The 25,920-nt window shown below is 38.5% G+C and overlaps 2 protein-coding genes across 2 annotated transcripts in view; both read left to right on the top strand.

Moving 5' to 3' along the window:
* Window positions 1-22,192, top strand: part of si:ch211-106n13.3 (vWFA and Collagen domain-containing protein) — a 34,262-nt gene extending 12,070 nt beyond the window's left edge. Inside the window, exons 17-30 of the mRNA XM_067453313.1 lie at window positions 3,871-3,924; window positions 9,546-9,590; window positions 9,758-9,811; window positions 11,005-11,058; window positions 12,407-12,460; window positions 13,433-13,504; window positions 16,427-16,462; window positions 16,894-16,938; window positions 17,758-17,790; window positions 18,099-18,245; window positions 18,326-18,380; window positions 20,880-21,071; window positions 21,164-21,241; window positions 21,745-22,192. Coding sequence (XP_067309414.1) covers window positions 3,871-3,924; window positions 9,546-9,590; window positions 9,758-9,811; window positions 11,005-11,058; window positions 12,407-12,460; window positions 13,433-13,504; window positions 16,427-16,462; window positions 16,894-16,938; window positions 17,758-17,790; window positions 18,099-18,245; window positions 18,326-18,380; window positions 20,880-21,071; window positions 21,164-21,241; window positions 21,745-21,935 — 1,110 coding nt within the window. The 3' untranslated portion in view covers window positions 21,936-22,192. The remainder of the gene's footprint in view (window positions 1-3,870; window positions 3,925-9,545; window positions 9,591-9,757; window positions 9,812-11,004; window positions 11,059-12,406; window positions 12,461-13,432; window positions 13,505-16,426; window positions 16,463-16,893; window positions 16,939-17,757; window positions 17,791-18,098; window positions 18,246-18,325; window positions 18,381-20,879; window positions 21,072-21,163; window positions 21,242-21,744) is intronic.
* A 1,914-nt stretch (window positions 22,193-24,106) lies between these two features.
* ccr12a (chemokine (C-C motif) receptor 12a) overlaps window positions 24,107-25,920 on the top strand; it is a 2,249-nt gene continuing 435 nt past the window's right edge. The window contains exon 1 of the mRNA XM_067452738.1: window positions 24,107-25,920. This exon is cut by the window's right edge and continues 435 nt beyond it. Coding sequence (XP_067308839.1) covers window positions 24,115-25,176 — 1,062 coding nt within the window. The 5' untranslated portion in view covers window positions 24,107-24,114 and the 3' untranslated portion in view covers window positions 25,177-25,920.

The following is a 25,920-nucleotide window of genomic DNA, read 5'->3' as shown; positions in this document are numbered from 1 at the left end:
CGCTCAAAATAATGAATTGATCTGAGTAGAGCCAACTCAAATTAAACAAATTAGTTTAAACAAATTAACATTTATGAGTAATTAAAACATTCTTTTTCTTTTGATTTCACAAAACTGATGCATTTTAAGTCATCTGAGTTATTTATTTATTTTTTAGTTTGATGAACTTGTTTATTTTAATTTAGACTAACTTAAATTTAACAGAAAATTGGCTGTGATTTCTATTTCTTTCTCTTTGTGTGTGTGTGTGTGTGTGTGTGTGTGTGTGTGTGTGTGTGTGTGTGTTTGTGTGTGTGTGTGTGTGTGTGTGTGTGTGTGTGTGTGTGTGTGTGTGTGTGTGTGTGTGTGTGTGTGTGTGTGTGTGTGTGTGTGTGTGTGTGTGCAAGATTAATGTTAAGTGGGCGATTTAGTAGTGTTTAATGTTTTGTTATGCTAGTTTAGTTTATGTTGTGTTTTTTTTTGGGGGGGGGGGGGTCATCATGGTGATGAGCGGAGCATGAGCTTATTTTGAGAACAGATGTATGTTAAATATATTATATCGCTGCCCTCATTCAGCAAGTGTTATGCTAATGCCAAGCATTGTGTAACCAATTATCAAGGTGGCATTTATTGTATTAGCTAGTTAAAGCAGCACTTGGCAACTTTTGCTCTCGGGGTCCCCCTACAGTTGGGAAAAAATAATGTCCTCAACTACTGTCGTAAGCTCTGTCATCCTACAACAGGGGATGCCATCGCGCGTGCATTTGTTGACATGACAACCCTGATAGCCCTGAACTAGTAATGCGCGGGTCGTCTCTTAACCCGAGGACCCCGTATGTCTATTTAATGGTCGCGGTTGCGGGGCGGGCCAAATAACTTCATAAAAGCGGCCCGCGGGTCGGTGCTGCACTAACAGTTCCCCTGAACACTGCAGGAGGAGTTCACATGCAGGTGTTTTTCTGGCGGCGCGTGTGAAATGTCTTCATCCCAGGTACAGTCAGTGGCATATGTTTCAGCATGTCATATAAATATAGTTTCATGGGTTTTATTTTTTTCAAACGCCAAATAATCCCGATGCTCACGTTTACAAGCCAGCGTCATTAGTAGTCTATTGGTTACCGTTTTACAGAATCTATATGATACTTCAGTTCAATGTTTGAGTGGTAGGTAATCACCATAAACAAGCATGACAGCATCGGTCGGGCACGCCTCCTTCAGCTCACGCCAACGAGCAAACGCTGGTCCAATGTTGATCCTCGTCCTGCCTTTAATCCCATCACTTTTTCGTTTCCTCTTATTGCTTTCCTCCAACAAAAGCTTTTCTTTCTTATTTGTCTGTGCTGCTTCGGACATGACTATATTATCCGACGAACAAAGTTGGGCTCGCACGTCCGAATTTAAGGAAGTGTGTGTGTTGGTGGAAGTGACGTATATGCCGTAAAGCAGTAGAATTTTGTAGTTCTTTTTGTTCTCAGGTTACTACCCGAAACCCGAAGTTTAAAAGTACGATTAAAAACGATACAGACCCCATCAGGCTATGGCAGACGTGTCATTCAACCTATTGTAAGTCGATGTATCATCACAAGAGTCTTGAAAATATATTATGAAGGTTGAAAAGTTACCTAGTGCTACTTTAAAACTAGTCAAGTTTCCATTAGTAACAATTTGAGATTACATTATATTTTTAAGTTAAATGTATGAATTAGCTTACTCAAATATTTCAAGTTCAGAGCAACTAAAATGGTAAAATGTACAACAACAAAAAAACCCGCAAATTCTGCTTACTTAAACTTAAAATTTCTTAACTTAAAAAAATAAAGGGCTAGCATAATCATGATTAGACTGAAGTGAAAGTTGAACTGGGCTTCGTTTCTCAAAAGCAAGTATTATAGAAACAGTGACACCACTGGTCTCTATGATCAACTTAGCTCACCACGCTTTTGAGAAACACAGCCCTGGACAGGATCACTATTATAATGTTTGCTAGTTTTCCTTAAGTCCCGGCCTTCCCACTTTGGATCCGAGACAGAATTGCTCGCTCTATAGTGGTAACAGCAGGTTTCCCCAGACCACTGAGGGATGATTAGTTAACCAAAACTTAGTTTCATGTGGTGCTCCAAAAGAGAGCTCCCTCGTAAGGGTGGGTTTCCTGCAGCACTCGTGGTGCCACCAGCACTGGAAACAGCCTTTAATCATGACATGCAGACATACATGCATATGGACTGTTAAAAGAAACTGAAACACACAAACCCTAAAACCCAAGAACAACTCTTGACTTGGTTGATTATGAGTTTATTTGAACAGAAATGGGTCGTTACATACGTTTCACCTGCATCAAACAGTCAGTGCACGCACAACAACCACCAAAAGGTTAAAAGAGATAAAAGTCATGTGGATTCTCATAAATTCCTTTCAATTGGCCTTCTCCTGGGTATAATTGCAGAGCGACCGTATAAGGTACAATTATTGTTTGTCATGTTTTGAGAAAGCATGCTTTGTGTGAGGTCTTTCCAAATGTCAGAGCCTCAGGTATATGAAGTATACATGAGGATTTGTGTACATGAAAGAGAAATACATTGAGAAAGAAATATACATTCTTACACTAGCATTCAGTAAAGAATGGGAAGACTGACATGTTAATCAAGAAACACTTTCGTATCTTATATAGTACAGCCCAAGTATTTCACCTTAATACTGAGGGCAGTTCATTTAGGCTGTGTTAAGAATTGCACAGTAAAAATTAAACAATATAGCTCCATATGCATGGATAAATGATTCATGTTGCAGTATGCTACAGTTTCGACACATGAAATACATGTAGATTAAATTAAGCAAGAAATATAAGCTCCGAAATAGAACAGGGTGTTGTTATTCATTTAGTATATATTATTTGGACTCATACAACATCCACATATGAAGAAAATTCACATATACTGTGAACAGAATGCATAATTATTAGTAGTATACTAACTAATAAAGGCTAAACTGTACACTTTTTTTCTAAATCTGAGCTTAGTCTTTTACATGACTGATAATGGCGTAAAAGAAATTTGGCAAAATGTGCAGTTACAGTGTTTGCCTTTGTAGGGCAGTAGTGTGTTATTTATGCCCCATGCAGAATGTGGGGCATTACATATTTTCCATCAGGTGTGTTTCACCATACACAAATTACATCCACATGTAACCAAAAACATGCCATTTTAGAATTCACATGATGGGCAGCCACAGCCCTGCAACTTGGGAAAGGAGGACATCTCTTAGCAGCGTTTCCATATGTGTACGGCTTGTAATTTAGTACCTCAAAAAGTGCAAAAAAAGTCTTTAGATAAGCTCTCTTTACAGTTGGGTGTAACATGTTTAGATTTTAATGACAGACTGTCTCAAATTTCATACTTACTTTGCAATTAGGATGTGTGCATATTTAACCTCTTTGCGCTTGATTTCTCTTTATGTAATTAGTATGTAAAAATGTAACCCAAATTGAAACTGCAAAACTCTAATTATATCTGCAATTAGTGGAATGCACCATGATTATTTAAGGCACAAAGTCTTTACCGTTTCTAGAAATATGTGTGGAAAAAAACAGAAAAAATGGTTTTGAATATCAAAATAAAAGTAAATTAACTATATATATATATATATATATATATATATATATATATATATATATATATATATATATATATATATATATATATATATATATATATATATATATATATATATATATATATATATATTCATTTATTATTTAAACAATATGATGTATATAATATAATACAGTTATTTACTTTTTGTGCATTACATTAATGTCACAGTGCATTTAATGGTCCTTTGAGGTGCAATATGGCTGTGATTTTAACAGCATTTGTCCTCTTTGTTTTCATTCAGGGAGAGAAAGGAGAAGATGGCGCTGCAGGATCAGATGGACAACCAGGAATCCCTGTGAGTTTATGTGTCTGATCTTTGTATATTTATTCCCTTTTCTGATTTCTGCCACAGTTTTAATTCACTACAAATTCATTTTTTAACCACTTGAAATTTTGCAATGCTATTATACACTCGCTGGGCAAAAATTATACACTCGCTGGGCACCTTTATTAGGTTTACCAGTTCAACTGCTTGTTAATGCAAATATCTTATCAGCCAATCACATGGCAGCAACTCTTAGGCATGTATACATGGGCTGTGTCTAATATCAAATATGGTACTATATAGGAAATATACGGTCCGAAACCATAGTGTGCGTTGTTATCGAGTACAATCATTCAATCCCACAATGCACCGTAACAAGTATACAACTGATGTTAGCTCAACGGCTAGAGAATATCCATAATACACAAAATTCCAGTAGTCGGTACCAATATAAAAATTTGACGGTAGTCTGTACCAATTTCGGTACCACAGGATTTTTTAATTTTTTTATTTAACTATTTTTCAAAAATTGTTTTCAATTCAATTAGTTTATTATTTATGATGATAATAATTGTAAGTAAATAATACATACACATTTAAAGGATAGCCTATGCTGTTTAAAATTAAACATTGTTTAAAAATCCAGTGAAAAAAAAGCAACCATCTAGGCATAATTATTATTATTAGTAGAGGCGTATTATTATTACATAGAGACACTAAATCTACTGTACAACAGTAGCCTAATATATTCTGTTAATTTCTTCACTTTACACCAAACTTTTATCTTGACGGGTTGCCGTTTAGACCTCTGAGTGTCTGTGTTCATATGACCATTTTCTCAAATGAAACAGTAAATTCTCATGAAGTGATGGTTCATTCATTCGTGACTTCGTGTCCTCATACAGGGACACACGGCAGTTGGCGGAGACTACGGGTGCGTCTCAATCAGCTCTCTAGCTCAGTAGTCAGGGCACTGATCAGGAGCCAGCTCATTTAATTATGTCCTGATCAGTGCCCTGACTACTGAGCTAGGGAGCTGATTGAGACGCACCCTACAAAGACAGCGAGCAAGTGTCACGCGCGCGCGTGTGTGTGTTTGTGTGTGTGCGTGCACGTCATTCACATAGAGACGCAAAACATGCAGGAGTACTATTTAAATAGTATTTTGCAGTTTAATATTCACAGACACTAGTATATATTTGGCTACAGTCTGAAGCCCGGTGCTTAGATTAACATGGAAGTGACTGAACGCAGCTGTGGGTAACGGATATCCTCGGGAGACGGTACTACCAGTACTACAGAAATGCTGGTATCCTCAATTTTTTTTTAATTCAGTACCGACTTGTACCGAAGTACCAGACCATGTGATATCCCTTCAGGCACACTCAGTATGTGAATTCACTCACTCTTCATATATTAGTGGAGTATTGTAGTAAATAGTGAATTAGGGTTTACAGGTTGATTTTGAACATAGCCACGGTCAAGACGATCTGCTTAAGTTTAAAGTGAGCATCAGATTGAGGAAGAAACATGGTTTAATTGACTTTGAACGTTACGTGTGTTCGTGCCAGACGGGCTGGTCTGAGTATTTCAGAAACTGCTGATCTACTAGGATTTTCACACACAACAATCTCTGATGAGTTTCAGTTCTGTGGCTGAAAATGCATTGTTGATGTCAGAGGAGAATGACTGGCTGTGGTGATAGAAAGGCAACAGTAACTCAAATAACCACTTGTTACAACAAAGGGTCTGCAGAATAGCATCTCTGAACGCACAAAACATCGAAACTTGAAGCAGATGAGCTACAGCAGCAGAAGCAAATCATCTGAAACTGGCTTCCTGAACACGACAATGAGTTCACTATATTCAAATGGGCACTTTTGAGATGTGCTGGAATGGGAGATTCGCATCAGGGACGTACAGCTGACAAATCTGCAGCAGCTGAGAAATGTTTCCAGCACCTCGTTGAATCTCTGCCACAAAGAATTAAGACAGTTCCGAAGGCAAAAGAGTCCAACCTGGTCCTAGGTGCACTTAATAAAGTGGCCAGTTAGTATAGTAAATTCATCTGCAGTCACACTGTCATGAACCATTACTCTATTTAAATTTCTAGGAGTATATCATCAGCTTTTCTGTGATAGTACAAAGATTTTAAAGTCATTTTCATTACAGATAAATCTCTAGCTTTCAGGTTAGCTTGCTGTGAAATTTATGTAGCCAACCAGATTAACACTTTCTAAATGACACATTAACACGATGATAAGATTGTGTTTTGATGTTTACACTAAGCACTGTGTAGTAGCGAGTGAAAGGCTACTATGTAAAGTTTCATGCATGATGTTTCGGAAAAGGGCCGTGTCACGAGGTTTGCAGGAGGCCTCACAAATTTGTGGTGTGCTGCAAACTCTACATTTGGAAACGATGAGACCACAGTGTTTACTAATCTCCAGAATACATCACAGACATGAAGAGATGATCCATACATACATACATAGTCAACAGCTCTGTTTATGTTTAAAATGCTATTTAAAATCATCATGTGTTATCACACCAATCATTCACAACTCTCTGACTATGAGGAAGGAAAATGCTTCTGTGGCAGCAGATGGGGCCTTAATCATTCTCATTTCAAAATGCCTCAATCAGACTAATCTGGAGGTCTTTATAGGGTCCAATAGCCACAAAACAAACAAAAAATGTGTTTTACATAAGGGTAATTATTATTCCTAATCCTAACATTTTTCCTTGTTTTAACCAGCTGTTCTTAAATTTGAAAGTGTAAGGATTTGAGCGAGTTTGACAAAGGTTAAATAGTAATGGCTAGACGACTGGGGTCAGAGCATCTCCAAAACTGCAGCTCTTGTGGGGTGTTCCCGGTCTGCAGTGGTCAGTGTCTATCAAAAGTGCTCCAAGGAAGGAACAGTCATGAACCGGCGACAGGGTCATGGGCGGCCGAGGCTCATTGATGCACGTGGGGAGCAAAGGCTGGCCTGTGTGTTCTGATCAGACAGACGAGCTACTGTAGCTCACATTGCTCAAGAAGTTAATGCTGGTTTTGATGGAAAGGTGTCAGAATTCACAATACACAGAGTTTGTTGCGTATGGGGCTGCATAGTGGCAGCCCATGCTGACCCCTGTCCATTTGGTCCTTATCAAACTCACTTAAATGCTTAGGCTAAACCTTTCCTGCTTCTAACACATCAACTTCCAGGACAAAATGTTCACTTGCTGCCTAATATATCCCACCAACTCAAATATGCCGCAATAATCAGCTTTTTCCACTTCACTTCGGTCATAATGTTATGCCTGTACAGTGTATGTGTCAAGTTATATGGGTTATATATTTATCTTTTACATTAGAGACATTCAAATCTCTTTGCTACAGTTTCTTTCTTCTCGTTGTAACATATGAGATAGCAGGAAGAGCGTAAAAAAAACTGCTGATGCCGTGCAATGTTTCTTGTTTGTGGTTACGAGGGTGTCACTTATGGAGAACTAAAGATTTCTTTTATTAGTAGCTGCTGTCTAATATGCACCACTATTATTTTTTACGTGATTTGATCAGACCCTAAGCTGAATTATTAAGCTTTGGTAACTCATTTTGCATGGTTTGTTTTATGGACATGTATGGCATGTCAAATCATGTGTCTTGTTAAGAAATGTGCTGCGTTATTACTTTTGAAATGGAGACTTACATTTATTTATTTGTTCATTTATTTATTTGACAGCTGCAGCTTGGAACTTGCCGCTGTATATTTCAGCATGGTTAGTGTGGGTATATGGTTTCAATCCAAACAGAAACTGAAGTGACTAAAGTCTAAACTAAAGTCTAATTTCAGCTAATGACCTGAAGTGACGTGGTTTAGGTCTCAGTGTAAATATTTAGATATCCTTGGCTTAGTTTGATATATATTCATATAGTAAGTATTCCCTTTTGGGGAAATGTTTTGGCAAGCACACAGTTCTGCCCGTTTCCAAGCCCAGATGCTAAGAGTGGCTGTATGGAAACTTTGAGGTAGACGGTCATGTGATTAATATAACAGTTAATACACCCCTCCCTCTTCCTGAGGTTGTGGTGTACCTCTGAATGTTCCAACTTTTCTTTCTTTCCTACGGAAGCGTTTTATTTGGCCAAGTTGTGGACACAGCAGGTGGAGACAGAGGTATTTAGGAACCATTTCAATGATGTCAATAAATGCGCTTGTCCACTCCTAAAGGTCAGGCGTTTTTCTTCACGCCCCCAACCTCTGTCTCTTTTTCTTTCTGTCTGTCTGTTTCTGCACTGTGTGGAAACTTTTCTGTTTGATTGAACACTTTTACGCTCATTCATTTCACAAGTTGCTTGGCCTGTGCTTCCTGTTTATGGCCAATGAAAACTGGCTCATTTGAAAGAAAAATGTACAACATTCTGAGATTCTTGAAATCTTTTGCTGCAGGAAACACTAGGTATCAGCTGTGGTTGGATATAGGTGTGGTGATTTATGCTTCGCTTTTATCTTTCATCATAAAACTCTCGTGTAAACCACTCTAATGAAAGAATATGTGCTTGCAACTTGCTTACATTGGATGGGTTACAGTGTGGCTTGGTAATGAGACAGAAAGGCCGCGCTGGGTAAGTAAACATGCAATCGTGGTAGTGCTGGCAGAATGTTAAAGTCACCATGAAATCCAAATTGACAGTTTATTTTTTATTTTTATGGAGTATTGCTGTATTTATTACAAAGGATTTATCCTTACACATCATTATTTTATTTTTTAATCTTTAAAGTGAAGTGATGTTCAAGCCAAGGTGTTTATCCCATCCAAGTTAATGCACACACATTAGGAACAGTGAAAAGTGAACACACACATTGCAAGCCGTGGACACACACACACCCTGAGCCGTGGGCAGCCATTCACTACAGCGTCTGGGGAGCGAGTCGGGGTTAGGTGTCTTGCTCAGGTGCAGCTCAGTTGTGGTTGAGGGTTGAAGAAAGCGCGTTTCATTCACTCCCCCACCCACACTTTCCAGCCGGTATTGAGGAAAAAAATGTAGGTGGGGGGAATCAAAATAATAAAAAATTTAATAATCAAAATGTCATTAAAATAATTTCTCCTCCCTCTGACAGCGACATCTCTTCTCTGATAACATGTTTCCTGGCGTGTGGGCGGGACAACCTGTCACTCACATGACAATGACCAATAGCAAACCACAATGATCCAATCAATTTCCCATGGGCAAAATCAAGCCCCGCCCTACATTCAGTCTTGTCCGAGAAGCTGTTTCACTCTGATATATGTCACAATAGGGAAGAAAAAAACTATTGTAACTTCCATTTCCAGAGGCATAGTTTACACAAAAATCCCATGATTTAATCCAAGCTTTATAATGGCACATTTTGGGCTGCCATTCACTGCCATTTATATAGCTTGAATTAGCCAGGAAATGATTTTTATATAACTCAGATTGTATTCATCTGAAAGAAGAATCTCATATACACCTATGACTTTATCGGGAGTAAATCACCCTATCATTTTTGGATGAACTAACCCTTTAACTGTGTATTACAATTTTTGTATCAAATTTGCACAGATAGAAAAAGGGTCATGGAATGCAAAACTGCATTGCCAAGACCATAACTCATAGCACATGTTTGCTTTTTTGTTTTTAGGGGATACGAGGATTTCCTGGAGAGATGGGCCCTGCTGGACCTCAAGTAAGAAGCCAATTTTTGATGTTTTAAATTCTGCCTTGTTGAGCATAAGAGACTTTTAAAATATATATATATATATATATATTTTATCTGATGATAGTTGATGCCATTTTGAGAGTGTTGATTTTGTCACAGTTTTTTTTCCGTTGTATAATAAATTATCTTGACAGGGTGAGCGAGGTATGCCAGGACCAGCAGGCTTTACCGGACCAACAGGACAGCAGGTATCTCATCATTTCAACAGAATTATGTTTTTGTCTATTGCAATTTGTTGGCTCGATGATAAATTCCATTTGCAAGCAGTAACTGTTTCTTTATAAATAGTATATAAATATAAATAGTAATAATAATTCTAAACAAAATCATGCAGATATTACTTTTGTAATAAAACAGGCTTAATTTTTAAATCCCATACATTTACTTTAAAGGAGGGTCTCAAACCATATCTGGGAACCAGAATGTCATAGAGTGTTTGTGAAGTGGTGCTCTTTTGTAACCACCTAGCAACCGACGTAACACTTTACCAACCACATAGCAATACCATAGAAACCACCCAGAACACCCTAGCTCACTTTTCACAAAATGTTGAAATCTAGTTTCCAACAACCGGTGTAAATGATTTATTCGTGTGCCCAAAACTCACGTCATTGGTTAATGTTACCAGACAGACTGGTAACAAAAAATTTGATGTTATCATTGCTGATGGCAGATAAAGGTGTAGTAAACAATTTCTTGAGAAACACTTTTGATATGTGAAATTAACACCCAACCAAACACATGGCTTCATTCATTGCTCTGCACCAATTCAGCGAACACAATACACAGCACAGACAACCACAGCTGGCATATCAGACAACTTGTGCAAGTATGGGTGAATCAGCTGATTCAACAACAGCTGATGCAACAACAGCATACATACAGCAGCACAACTTGGTTCTGTGAAAGACAGCAAAACCCAGTGCTACTCACATATCAAACAGAAAAACCTCGGCATTCGTTTTCAGGCCTTCTAACGTCTCTAGCGCTGGAAAGCTTTTCTTATATTAATGTGCGTGGCTCTTGCCTGATCGTAACCCTTCTTCTCTCAATTATTTTCAATTCCTCTGACTTTTTCCTCTTTGGTAATATATCCTGCTTGCTCACCCTTTCTCCTCCCCCATCATGGGGGAATACGTATACCCCCCCCCCCCTCCTATTTACACAGCCATTACTATGTACAAACACAAAAAAAATCAGCATACACACAGAACAGACATAGCAAATACTCACAGAATTGTTTTTTTTTTTTTTTGTATTTTCAATAGCATTTCTCAGCGTTAATCACTTACTGCACTTTTAAAAAAAACTATTGAATTACTGATATTTGATGATTGTCTTATTGCACAGTTTTATTTAAAAATATATTTATTTTTTTCAGGGACCCCCAGGCCCAACTGGTCCACCTGGCAGAGAAGGGCCTCCTGGTCCAAAAGTAAATCTCAGCTAAATATGCTTTAGCAATTTGCAGCAAATCATATTTTTATATCACCTCTTTAATGATATAAAAAATGAAAACATGAAATTATATATACACTGTATTGCCAAAAGTATTGTGACACCCATCCAAATCATTGAATTCAGGTGTTCCAATCACTGCCATGGCCACCGGTGTATAAAATCAAGCACCTAGGCATGCAGACGCTTCTACAAACCTTTGTGAAAGATTGGGTCGCTCTCAGGAGCTCAGTGAACTCAAGCTTGGTACTGTGATGAATGGACAAAGTCCATTTGCAAAATTTTATCACTACTAAATATTTTACAGTCAACCTTTAGTGGTATTATAACAAAGTGGAAGCAATTTCGAACAACAGCAACTCATCCACGAAGTGGTAGGCCACATAAAATCAAAGAGTGGGGTCAGTGCATGCTGAGGCACACAGTGCACAGAAGGCGTCAACTTTCTGCAGAGTCAATAGCTACAGACCTCCAAACTTCAGATTAGGTTCACAACAGTACATAGAGCTCTTCATGGAATGGGTTTCCATGGCCGAGCAGCTCATCCAAACCTTACATCAACAAATGCAAAGCAAAGTGTGGGATGCAGTGGAGTAAAGCACGCCGCCACTGGACTCTAGAGCTGTGGAGACGTGTTCTCTGGAGTAAACAATCACGCTTCTGTCTGGCAATCAGATGGACAAGTCTGGGTTTGGTGGTTGCCAGGAGAACAGCACTTGCCTGACTGCATTTTGCCATGTGTAAAGTTTGGTGGAGGGGGGTTATAGTGTGGGTTGTTTTTCAGGGGTTGGGCCAGTGAAAGGAACACGTAATGTTTCAGCATACCAAGACATTTTGGATCATTTCATGCTCCCAACTTTGTGTAAACAGTTTGGGGATGGCCCCCTCCTTTTCCAACATGGCTGCGCACCAGTGCACAAAGCAAGGTCCATAAAGTCATGGATGAGCGAGTGTGATGTGGAGGACCTTTACTGGCCTGCACAGAGTCCTGACCTCAGTCCGATAGATCACCTTTGGGATGAATTAGAGCGGAGACTGAGAGCCAGGCCTTCTCGTCCAACATCAGTGCCTGACCTCACAAATGCACTTTTAGAAGAGCAGTCAAACTCTATGGGAATATAACACACACCTAAACCTTGTGAAAAGCCTTCCCAGAAGCTGTTATAGCTGCAAAGGTTGGGCCAACACCATATTAAACTCTACATATTCAGAATAGGCTGTCATTAATGTTCATGTGCAAGGCAGGCGTCCCAAAATTTTTGGCAATATAGTGTGTATAAAGTGTACTTATTATATACATTTTATTGAAATTTGTTTGTTAACAGGGGAATTCTGGCTCTCGCGGACAGGATGGGCTCCCTGGTGCACCTGGTGCTAAAGTGAGTGAGCTAAGGGAGGGGGATTTCCACATATAAAGGTCTGAAAATATGATATAATCTCCTTTAGTGACATACCTGCCACTTTCTCATACAGCTTCAGGAAATACCTTTGAGTTGCAGATGCTAGATTAATCACAATGTTCAAGTCATAATGTTCAGAAAGAAAGCTCAGCTGAAGCTGTGAATGTATGCACTTTACAGATGAAATGGTGTCCATCTTTAATTCATTGCACATTAAGCCAGAAGAGTAAAGTGATAGTTTACCCAAAAATGAAAAGTACTCCATTTTGTGCACTATTAAGCAATACAATAGCTATATGCACAAAATACATTTGTAGTCGGGGTCCCTGCGGGTCCATAAAGAGCCTTAGAATGTCTGAAATGGTATAACAAAAGTCCTTATTATAATTTTAAGAGGTCTTAAATTTGGGGGTGAAAAAACAGTTATCTCAATCTTGCTTAATGTGATTACTAAACTTCAAAAAGCTATGATGGGCTCTCTTGTCACAGGACTAAAAGTATATTATTTGAACACATTCATTAAATACATAGATTTCTGTATCTGCACAATAATCTGTTTATTAGCAAAATCCATTATCGGTTTAAATTTGAATGCATTGATAAATGTATTGAAATTGGTTAATGTACTAATTATGTGCATATTAAATAAAACATGAAACTTGATTATTTTTAACTTGTAGTTAAAAAGATTTTTATTTTATTTTGTTTTTAAGCGATTTTAAGCGTTTGCTTTTTTATGGACACTATGATATGGTATTCATTTTATTTGAGCAGGTCTTAAAAGATCTTAAATTTGATTTTAATGACTCAATACTCTAAAACCAGTGGTGTCTTTATTCAAAAAAGTAAACTAACTAAATGATACCTGTTGGTGAGTATAGTGATGCTGCACAAGTGAAATATCTAAATCCTGTCTTATAAAGGTGTATGTGTGCATGTGTGTATCCACAGGGTCCAGATGGAGAGCACGGCATGCAAGGTCCCCCTGGCATTAGAGGTCTACCAGGGTTCAAAGGTCATAAGGTACGTTACTCTTTACTCTCCAAAACACTCTTTACTCTGAAGCCCCTTTCACACTGCGATTCCGGCAAATACACGGATAATGCGACCCGGCATTTGTTCCCGGGTCGCTAGATTTGGTCCATTCACACTGCCAGCGAAATACCGTAATATGTGCGCTTTCACACAACCCGTAACGGTCCCGGGTCGAGTTGACACGTGACATCCGGATGTGACGTATAACGGCGAGCGTTCTCAGCTTCAGCGCGGATAGTAAGGAGCTCCGTGGTCTCGACTTGTGTCCAGTTTGCGCTCATTTCTGCTTGTTTAATTTTAGTTTCTTTTGTATACAAACACTCTCTGCGTTTAAAACACCGACGAGCTCTTCTGGCACTGCAGGGTTGTGTTATTGAAAAAACAAGCTCTAGGAGTCGCACGATAACTACGTACACGTTGCGGCATTAGTTTCGGCTTTTGTTCACACAGCGCTCGTCCCGGGTCGAATACCGCAATATTACTAGAGCCCCGACCCGGGTCGAATTCGGTAATCAATTCCGGGACGTGGTTGCTTTCACACAGAAGACGACCCGGCAATGTTCCGGGAATATTGCGGGTCCGACGTGCAGTGTGAAAGGGGCTTAACAGTGACAAACCTAACCTGAATTATCATCTGCCTTACATTAGAGGGATGCTTTAATAAAGATCATTCAAGATCCATTCATTACAAATTGGATTACAAACAGTCATTCTCTGTCACTGGCCGGCTCTGATGTGGTTTTATTCTTTGAAAAATATTGCGATGCTTGGCATTTTTAGTGTCGCAATGAAACGATGGAGTGAACGATTTTATCTTTTGTATTGTAACATACATCCAAGTGTAACAGATTATCAAAAAAGAAAAAATGTAGGGAAGGAGCTTGGTTTTATGTATTGATTGTTGATTGAATTTAAGTGAGGGGTGGGGTTTAAGTGAACCAAATGATTATAGAAAAATCTGTTATTTTCACCGGAAGATTCAGTTATGACATTTAAGGTCAAATAAAAGAGAAAAAAAATACATGTCTGGATGAATCATTCAAAGAAAAAAATAGCATTTTCATTTCATGCTGACTATTAATTTGACATTTCTTTTCCCCTCTCACCACCCTTACAGTGTATGAAACAGTTGATTCAATTAACAATTTAAATCTAGAAATGTTAATTTTTCGCCTACTCTATTTTCGTGGTGGCACTTTAAAACTTTCTCCTGTTTTCTTTTCTTTTAATCCTGTATATTGCTGTATTTATTATAAATTATTTATCCATGCGCATTAATAAAATGTTATGTGCCCTCATAATCTTTAATCAAAATAACTCCCCCTCCCTCTTCTATTCTCTGATAATGTGTTAACTGGCATGATGGCGGTACAACCGAGAGGCTTCTCACTTGACTTCCAGTTCGCCCTTGCTGGACATAATGGCTGGAGCTAGACTGTCCACCTACTCCTTAAAGGGTTACTTCAGTGATTTAGCATTAAGCTTTGTATTTAAACTGGGTTGTTAATGTAGTAGAATTTTTTTCAATTTGGTGCCTTCTAGACTGAGAAAAGGCTAAAAAATTATTTTTGTCTCATGGGGATGAAAGACAACAACTCCCAGAATGCACTTGATTCGCTGCCCTACGAGGCCACTCACAATAAAGCCACCGCTACTGGTTTACTGGATCACTTGCCCTACCGCGATAATGGCCCGTTCTGTTCATTTTCATAAAATCATTCAGTTCAGTTAGAGAAAAGACACTACAATTAAAAACTAAACGTGTCAGTTCAATATAATGTGAGTGAGCCGAGCGAGTGTCACGGCACAAACGCAGCAGGTGTCGGATTGCATTTATCACAAGAGCTCTTTAACCCTTTAACATCATCCATAACCCTGCACTGTAAAAAAAAATTGGTTGGTTTTTGTTGGTTTAACTTAAAAAAGTAAGTAACCTGGTTGCGTTAAAATTTTGAGTTTATTGAAATTAAAAAATTGAGTTGATACAATGAAGGAAATTTGTTTAATAAATAGAAACTCAAAATATTTTTGTATCTGAACCACATAAAAAATTTGATAAATCATGAAAATAGCACTATTTGGCATGTTTCACTGCATCATCAGACATAAAACACACAATTACCCAATATGCTTACAAAATCTTTTAATAATATTTTAATAAAGGTTGTCGAATCTCAAAAAATGTTCATTGTATTAACTCAAAATTTTAATTTCAATGAACTCAAAATTTTAAGGCAACCAGGTAACTTTTTTTCTAAATATTTTTTTACAGTGTGTCATTAAACATATCTGCAACTATTACGAGCAGAGAGGAGGAGCTGGACATCATTTGGCTCTGCAGTGAGTGTAACGGAGGCCAGCTAGTAGTCGCCGTGCGAGCAAACCTCAGTCCACTGATCTCAAGAGACGTTCTAGTGACTGATGCTATAGAGGTTACAACTTCATTTAGCCTCCATGTTAGAGTGTTTTCTTATTCAAGAAGCCATTTCACTAGGATGTATGCGTCACAATCGGGAAGAAAAGACTATCGCAACTTCCATTTCATGCTGAAGTTCACACAAAATTATGCAAAGTGTTACATTTTTAATGTGATTCACCAAATTACTAATTTTGGTTAATGCAACCTCTAGGTGGATTAAACTTTTGCAATGTTTTTTTTTTTTTTTTTCATGATTTTGTCTGCTTATCCAGTCTTAATAGTTAATGGTAAACAAACCAGACTTCCTGTTCTCAACGGTGGCTTGGAGGCAGGTGGAGGGATGTTGAAAGAATTGTCACTGGGACAGTGCACTGCATATATACCCTAATATAGGACTTCTCCTTAACCTATGTTTTGCAACTTCATTAAAAGTAGCTTATTCCTTGTTTCAGCACGGTTAAATACTCTTACATGCTTGTGCACTTTTGCAGGGTGACTCGGGATCATCTGGACCGAGGGGAAGTCAGGTATTGTGACTGCTCAGTGTGGTTTGACATCTGTGACATTTGATTTCTCACTGACTGTTTAAAAGAAACATGTTAGAGAGAGAAAGAAAGAGAGAGAGAGAGAGAGAGAGAGAGAGAGAGAGAGAGAGAGAGAGAGAGAGAGAGAGAGAGAGAGAGAGAAAGAGGGAGGAAAGAGGAAGTCAAAAAAAAAGTGTTACTGTTATTTTTTTCAAACAGGTATTCTGACCTACAGAAGACACACACACACACGCACACATATTTTGATTCAGTCAGAGTACAAATGTTTTAATATAGTACCACACACCATGTTCTAGGCAGTTTTATGCTGATCTGGTGCTGGTCTAGCTTGTGGATTAACTTTTTGTCTTGATACTGTACATTTTTGTCAGAGCAATATTAACATTTTTATGATTATAAATCTCTCATTCCAGGGTGAGAAAGGAAACCATGGAGAACCTGGAGTCAATGGAAAACATGTATGTGACAGTCGCTTTATTAACGATGTTGCTAATACAACCATAGTTCTGGTTATGAACAAACTCGTAAAACCTGCGTATTACACTTGTTGCTTGTGCGATGGAATTGAAAACCTCCCACACACTTGTTGTGAAGGAAGAGTGTCATAGAAATTTGAGAGCAGACTCTTTTTATTTGAGCTAGTATGCAATCACTTAGAGAACATCCAGAAGACCCATGAAAGCACACAGCAATGTGCTAAAAACATCTAGAAACCAATGCGAGTCTAGCAACACCGTAATATCTTGACTATGAGCTTTGCATAAGCACATTTTTATATGAAAAAAAACGCCCCCAAAAAGTTTGGGGTAAAACCTTTTTTGAAAGAAATTAATATTTGTATTCAGCAAGGACATTAAAATTTGCTCAAAAGTGAAAGTAAAGATGTTTATAATTATTTATATTTTAAATAAATACTGTTCTTAGGAACTTTCTATTAATGGAAGAATCCTAAAAATTGTATCATGCAGTTTTCAACATAGTATTAAGAAATGTTTCTTGAGCAACAAATCAGCATATTAGGATGATTTTGAAGGAGCATCTGATAGACTGGAGTAATGATGCTGAAAATTCAGCTTTGCCAATAATTAATGCACCACTTTTGCATTATTTCATAAATATTTCCATATTGTATTATTTTGGGGGCAAAAAACATAAAAACAAATATACATATTAATATCTAAATGTTTTGAAATTAAATTTCTCATAAAATATCAGGGTATTACAAATCATCTGCACAGCTCCTAATGTGTGTGATGTATTTCTGTCATTCTTAACAGGGTGAACCGGGCCTGAAAGGGAACAAAGGAGAGGTACATACCTAACTACTCATAAAACATAACTACTGTTATCATTGTCTCACAACCAAAAGTCAGAATATGAAAGTCTCTTAGTTTCCCAGCAAGGGACCAATACAAGCGTCAATGTTTTGAAAAAAACAGTGTCTCAACATTCTTGGATGTTGTTTGCAACTCCATCACCTTTTCTCATATTACTCAAATAATTAAATGTACACAAAAATAAAAGGATTTTAAAAAAGAACACTTTTTTAATGATATTTCTGAACTCATTCAATAGAAGTGATGACACTGATTTGAATTGTTGTCCCACTCCCTCTCAGCCAGGTGTAGCAGGGGATCCTGGGAGTAGAGGGGCTGATGGGAAAAAGGGAGATGTGGGTCCTTCAGGGCCACCTGGATCTCAAGGATTTTCAGGTCTAGATGGGCTACCAGGACAACCAGGAGTTCCAGGTTATCCAGGGAAACCAGTGAGTGTGATGCTTATGAGAATTAATAAAGTATGCATGATGGTGATGGTCTTGTTCAAATATGACACACTGTGTTACAGGGCAAGCCACCTTCAGAAGAGCAGCTCATGAAGATTTGTGCTTCTGTCTTACAAAGTAAGTTTTCATGTTTTGTTCTGTTTTGTCTCGTTTCAATGGCAAATCGATTTTGTGAGGTTAGGACAAATGAAGAAATTCATTAAAATATGCTAATGCAAGCATCACTATTACTATTGCTCATTCTTTCGGTTGGAGTTTGAGCGAAACCTTAACCGTAAGTATTACATTTGGTCATGTAACTCATCCTTCTTACACTTTCAAATAAACGATCACTATTTAACAAAACACCCAAAACACCTTAGAATCAGGTCTGTGACTTTTGCATTGGCGCATCAATCACAAAATCTAAAATCTAGTTTAGATTTGAGATATTATGAGATATGAATGTGCATTTTACTTGTCAGGTAAATTTATTTTGGAAGAAAAGACAAAAGTTGTGTCCCAAAAGTACACTAGTACGCACTTATATGCTATGCACTATATACAGTCATTTAAACGTCAACTTCAGAGTCTGATAGCACCTTCTCCTCCGTAACGTAATTAAAGCTGTGAAAGTGCATGAAGTGTCCAACTTTCCACACTTAACGAAGGTCATCATCTGTATTTAAAGTGCACTTTTTATTTCTATAATTTTCAGTTTAAACACACTATTCACACTATACTAAAAATCGCCAGATATAAACAGTCCACAAGTATGTGAATCGGGATACACCTTAAGAAATAGATCTCCTGAAGAATATTTAACTCTGTGATAAATAGAGTGTGTAGAGGAGTGTGTATGCGTGCCTCATGGTCAGATAGCTGGAAACATCTGGGGAGGTGGGAGCAGTGATGCAACTTTCAGTTCTCTATAAAAAAGAAGAAAAAATTAAGTTTTGTTGGTTGTGAAATCCATGCGTAGAGTCACACTGCTATTTTTATATTAGTGAAAAATGGTTGCCAGGGACAGTGTTAAAATGTTTAGTTTAGCATTGTTATACGTACATGTTTGATTAACAGCAGTATTCCTGAGCTATTAAATAACACCTAACAGCTTTACAGCAACTGTGTTTATAGGGGTGTATGATGCTGAGTGGGATAGTCTGTCATATTAGAAAACACCATTTACGCATTGAATACTCACTAGGTAAACCGGCTCAGCCCTGCTTAACTTCAGTGAATATTTTGAATATTTTAATTTCTTTGATATAGGCACTTTGAATTACTTTTGTGTATGAAATGTGCTATATAAACAAACGTGCCTTGCCATGCCATGTGTGGGCCACTTTAGGTTCACATTCAGATTCGCCAGTGATTACTCTCTCATCTTTGCCAAAACTGGCCCAGATATGTTTTGTAAGACAAGCTGGTCCACATTTGCTGCATTATATGCAGGCCTTTTTGGGCTCACATCCCGTTAGCTAGTGCTGACTGTGTTGTACATTTGCCACATGTGGTCAAATTTTGTGTAATGTATTCTGGCCTTATTTCCTATGTCATGCTATACATCACCCTGTAGACTGGTTTCCCACTGAAGCGAAGCCGGGCTGAGCCTGGTTGCTGCTGGTAGAGGTGTTAGTGAGTCCTAACACCCCAGTATAGTGATGGGGACACTGTACTGTAACAAGCACCGTCCTTCGGATGAGACGTTGAATCGAGGTCCTGACTCGCTGTGGTCATTAAAAATCCCATAGAACTTCTGGTAAAAAAGAGTAGGGGTGTAACCCTGGTGTCCTGGCCAAATTCCCTCGATTGGCCCTTACTTATCATGGCCTCCTAATAATCCCCATCCACTGAATTGGCTCTATCACCCTCTCTCCTCTCCACCTATCGCTGGTGTGTGGTGATCACACTGGCGCCGTTGTACTGTGGCTGCCATCGCATCATCCAAGTGGACACTGGTGGTGGTTGAGCCACTGCACACCACTAAAGTTTTGTTTTCTGGCACATTTAAAACTAATCCTGGCTTAAAGACCGAAGGATTACCATGAAACCGGGCCATTATTTATCATATTATTTATCGTATGGACCACATTAGGCACATTCAGATTACACGTGCATCTTTCCCTAAAAAAGGAAGAACAAAAACTAAACATACAGAACACAAGAGTAAATAGATTTAAGAGCTGTTTTTTTTTCACCACCAGCTTCAGACAAACAATGACACTCAAAACTGTCCTGTTATAACTTAACAACAGCAAAAGCAATGTTAATCAGAAACAACACAACCAATGCATCCGTTTCCAGGCCTTCACACTTAGGTCACTCCAGAGCGTTTCTAATATTAAAGCTCTTGTCTGATAACCCTTCTTTTTGCAGTGATATTCCTCTGACCTTTTCTCTTTTGTAATGTCTCTCAGCCATCTCTCTTTCTACAGTCTTTCTTCAAATCTCTTTTGTTCACTCTCTTCTCCCCCATCATGAATGGACACACTGCTCTGTCTGATCCACTTTAAACAGCGTTTCACTTACTGCAACTTTAACTGTAACCCCCCCCCCACACACACACACACACACCCCCTTTAGAAGAAACTTCAATACAGTTGATAAGCACCGCTATAAATGTTCCTTCAACAGGCCAGCTGCCACAGCTCCTGCAGGTGATGGGCCAAAGAAGTTGCCAGCACTGTGAAACCAAACAAGGACCAGCAGGGGATCCAGGTCCCCCAGGCCCGACCGGCCCATCTGGACCTCCAGGGTATCCCGGCAGGGCGGGCTCTCCAGGCTACCCAGGACCTCAAGGGAGGAGGGGGCCTGAAGGGGTGAAAGGTGAGGATTATGTGAAGCTGTTTTAATGTTTATTTTCTGATTATAAAGTTAGAGTACTACAGGGAAATGCTGCTCAAATGTTTTTCTTACAGGTGATATTGGCCCAATGGGTATGAAAGGGGCTAAAGGACTAGGTGAAATCGGGTTGCCAGGTCCACCTGGCCCAGCAGGTAAAAAACAAACGTCTATATCCAGGGCTTGACATTAACTTTTTTTTGCTCACCAGCCACTAGCGGTTTTCAAAAGTTACATTTTCACTGGCTACAAATTTTGACATCAATACCATGGGGAAACTGCCATATAGGTGGTTTAAATATTATCTCATAATTTGGCAGCAGGTATATTAGCCTGCTGTCACTTTAAGACCTCATACACAGATCCACTATACTGTTACACATGCACTACAACACAACACTACATTTGCAATTAATTTATTATTTCAGATGCCTTTTATGAAAAATGTATATTGCCCTATTATATATAAAATTCAAGCCGCCAAAGGGGCTAGTAGGAGAGACTGCATGACACCACTGCTGAAATCCACCCGCATTGGGCAGGTTGGGGAGTGTTAATGTCAAGCCCAGTCTTCATATTCATGCATGATAATAGTAATCCCTCTTGCTGAATTTTTTGTCTATATAAGCACGTCCTGAAGTAACTTTCTTTTCCACAGGTTTGCAGGGTCCACGTGGGGATGACGGTGAGGGATATCCCGGGCCTTCTGGTCCACCAGGGAAACCTGGCCCTCCGGGCACTCCAGGCAAACGTGGGCCCCCAGGATCCATGGGGATTTGTGACCTGTCCTCTTGTTATCAAGCCTATGGCTTTCGGGACGACCCTTTTAGAAAAGGACCTAATTTTTAGCATCAGGACAGTGGGATCTTACTGATTCTGTACAGTCTTTTCTCTCTCAGATGAATATTTCTGGTGCTCAGCCTTGACCTCAAGAACTCATAACCTCTAAAGAACAATCTCATGATCTTGACTTTAAATATGTGATGTGTTTTCCTGTCTGAGAATCTTGAATGTGGTAATTTGAATTGTCCATGCCGCTCTTTTCCACACAATGGGGGCTATTTAAAGGACAACTCCGGTGAGAAATGAACCTAGGGGTAATTAACAGATGGTTACCGAGTAGATCGTTCTCTGGGATGCGTTTTCTTGAAAATCGAATGTAAAGAGTTTTATCTCTAAAAACAGATTAGCTTATAACACTAGTCTATGGGGCACAGGGTAGACACAGGGTGGTAAAATTAAATCGCTAGTTAATACCACTAACAAGGCTCAAAATAGCCTCACACTAACACAGTAGCATAATGAGGGTCCCTACATGCAAACCGAAGCATTGAGAACTTTGTAAGAGTACAAACAGTTTAATAAGAAGATACTTCATAAACATAGTGCCTTACGCATTCACGGACAGGCACCATCTCGAAAAACAGTCTCGATGAATCGATCTACGAGCGCTGTTCTAAGTGAACTGGTCGATAGGAATTAAGTTTGTGAAATGTAATAACATGGACATTTTTATTTTTATTTATTTATTTTCTCTGTCGCGTTCAGTGTTTTCTTCCAGAAACAACGAACCATATGAGATTCCAAGTCACAGTTCATCACTTAGAACAGCGCTCGTGGCTCGATGAGTCGAGACTGTTTTACAAGATGGTGCCTGTCCGTGAACGCGTACTGCACTATGTTTATAAACTGTCTTCTTATTAAACTGTTTGACCACTTACAAAGTTCTCAATGCTTCGGTTTCCATGTTGGGACCCTCATTATGCTACTGTGTTAGTGTGAGGCTATTTTTAGCCTTGTTAGTGGTATTAACTAGCGATTTAATTTCACTACTCTGTGCCCCATAGACTAGTGTTATAAGCTAATCTGTTTTTAAAGATAAAACTCTTTACATTCGATTTCCAAGAAAACGCATCCCAGAGTACGATCTACTCTGTAACCATCTGTTAATTACCCCTAGGTTCATTTCTCACCGGAGTTGTCCTTTAAAAAAGACAAGCTCCATAAAAGTGGTCAGTGCATTATATTCCATGTCTTCTGAAGCCTTTGAGGAAGATACAGGCTAAAAATTAAACCATTATTCAGTGAAAATGCTCTCAAACACCGTGCAGATGCACGTACTGTATACATTCATCATTCTCGTGTGTCCTGTGACCAATTTAATTTTCAGCTTCAGTTGTGTTTTTGGGTGAACTGTTCCTTTAAAGAAAAATGACTATACTGTATCCACTGCACTGCCCTAGCCAAGCTACCTCTGTACGGGATGTGAAGCGATTTCTACGGGCTATTGAATGCTTATGTTCAAATTTGAGAATACTTCTGCTCAAGGGCTATTTGTTAGTTTTTATAGGAACATTTTTACTACTAAACACTTTTTAATTATTTAATTATACTTTTAATTGTTTGATCATTTGAACATGCCTTGTAGAATTTAGCTGTACTCTTATTAGTGTAGTTTTGTCTTGTCTATCTGTTTGACCTGATAGATTTGTGCAACAACAGCAACAACAAAAAATTAGCACCTATTTATTATTATTATTATTTAATGTTTTCTGTTCATGTTTTTTATGGACGTAGCATTTAGTCTTGTCATGTTTTGTTTTGTTTTGTTTTACAAAATTTGTGCAGCTGACAATTCAAACTCTTTAAATTACAATAAATAATTTAAAAATGTTTAATTTTGCTTGTTACATTTTGCTTGCTCTGTCATTTCTCTTCCTACATTTTAAAATAATAATTTTACACCACCTCTGACCATAAATAGTGATTGTGAAAGCGGTTTTGCGTAGTGCTGACGAGGTGACTTAAATGCCCTCCACAGTTCCTCGTTCAGGATGTGTGCTAAGTTTTTCTCGGTAAGCCACAAATTTTGCATCAGTTCTGCCACGGCTGCGAGAGAGTTTCACACACTTATTTGGCACGGGTGAGTAATACTAATATTTGATGCTCAAAATTAACCTCAATACACATTTTTATTAACTCTGTGTTTGCTGTTTGATTTTATTGCAACAGAATCTAGCACCAGGCAATGGCTGGGTATGATTATAACCTCTATGAAGATTTTTTCAAAGAGGCCAATGAGTCCGTTTCAGAAAGCGTCGTACACGATTATGTCCCTTTATGCAATAAAGGCAACGTCATCCAGTTTGGTGCAGCATTTCTCCCAGTGTTCTACTACACTGGCTTCATGCTGAGTTTGGTGGGGAATGGACTGGTGCTGTGCATCATCTACAAATATGAGAAGCTCAGCACGGTCACCAACATCTTCTTACTCAACCTCGTCGTCTCGGACCTGATCTTCACCTCCAGCCTTCCCTTTTGGGCGGTCTACCACAAGTCAGAATGGGTCTTTGGCAGTGCACTTTGCAAGTTGGTGGGAAGCTGTTATTTCATCGGCTTCAACAGCTCTGTCCTCTTCCTCACACTCATGACCATTGACCGCTACCTTGCGGTGGTCCACGCCATCACTGCAGTCCAGAGCAGGAGGACAAAATATGCGGTTGCATCCTCTGCCGCCGTCTGGGTGCTCAGTATATTGGCTAGCATAAAGGACATATTTCTTTATGATGTGATGAAAGGTTCAAATGGTTGGCGGTGCGAAGCGACTGGTTACCATCAGAGTACCCTCACGAAGTGGGAGCTGTTTGGCTATTATCAGCAGTTTCTCCTTTTCTTCCTAGTGCCTCTGGTTATCATCCAGTCCTGCTACATCCGCATAACCATCAAGATCATGTCCACGCGCATGATGGAGAAGTGCAGGGCAGTCAAACTCATCTTCGTCATTGTCTTCACCTTCTTCATCTGCTGGACGCCTTACAACGTGGTCATTCTGTTGAAAGCCATCAAGATATCCTTTGGAGATCCGAAAGATTGCTCAGAAACCCTCGACTATGCGCTGTACATAACACGTAACTTTGCCTACCTGTACTTCTGCATCAGCCCTGTCTTCTACACTTTTTTGGGGAAGAAGTTTCAACACCATTTCCTGAAACTTTTGTCCAAGCATATAACCTGGTTGAAGATCGATGACATGCTGTCAATGCCAAGTAGTAAATCCACATCGATCAGGAGCCCAAACACTGATTACTGAGCGTTTATGCGACTAACAAGTTTTGTTTGGAAATTTGCTGTTAAGAGGACACAAATTGGAGCACCAAGAGAAAGAAAAAAGAAAGAATGCAAGATGTTTGCTTAGATTGACTATAAAAAGATATTCAATAATTTCTCATAATGCGTGTAATGAATAGTCTAATGAGCTCCATCAATGTCATCAAATGGACCAAAGGTATTGATAAAAATTGAACAGTTGATTTTACAATTCTTTCAATGTACATATGTAAATATTCCTCCATGAATATTCCTTTGATTCCTTCAAAAAAGTAAACAAATCTATAGTGTATGTGTAACTGGCTATCAATTTTACTAAAACATTGATAAAAAATTGAAATGGTGTCATATTTTACAGTTCATTTGATGTACATATGTAAATATTTTTTCATGAATATTATTTTGATGACTTCAAAATGATTTTTTCTGGTAAAATTTTAAAGAAATTCTCATTTAATGCATATAATAGTGTATGTCTAATGAGCTCCATCACTTTTACTAAATGGAGCAAAAGTATTGATGAAAATGGAAAAACGATTGAATTTTGAAAAAAAAAATTTACAATTCATTTGATGTAAATATTCCTTCACAAAAATCCATTTGATGACATCAGAAACACATTTGTATTCAATAATTTCTCGTTTAATGCATATAATGAATAGTGTTTGGACGCCATCAATTTTACCTAATTGAGAAAAGGTATTTACCGGTAGTAATAACTATCATA

The sequence above is a fragment of the Pseudorasbora parva genome, chromosome 9 (genome assembly GCF_024679245.1).
Source record: "Pseudorasbora parva isolate DD20220531a chromosome 9, ASM2467924v1, whole genome shotgun sequence".
Taxonomy (NCBI): domain Eukaryota; kingdom Metazoa; phylum Chordata; class Actinopteri; order Cypriniformes; family Gobionidae; genus Pseudorasbora; species Pseudorasbora parva.
This window is presented reverse-complemented; position numbering and strand designations above follow the sequence as displayed.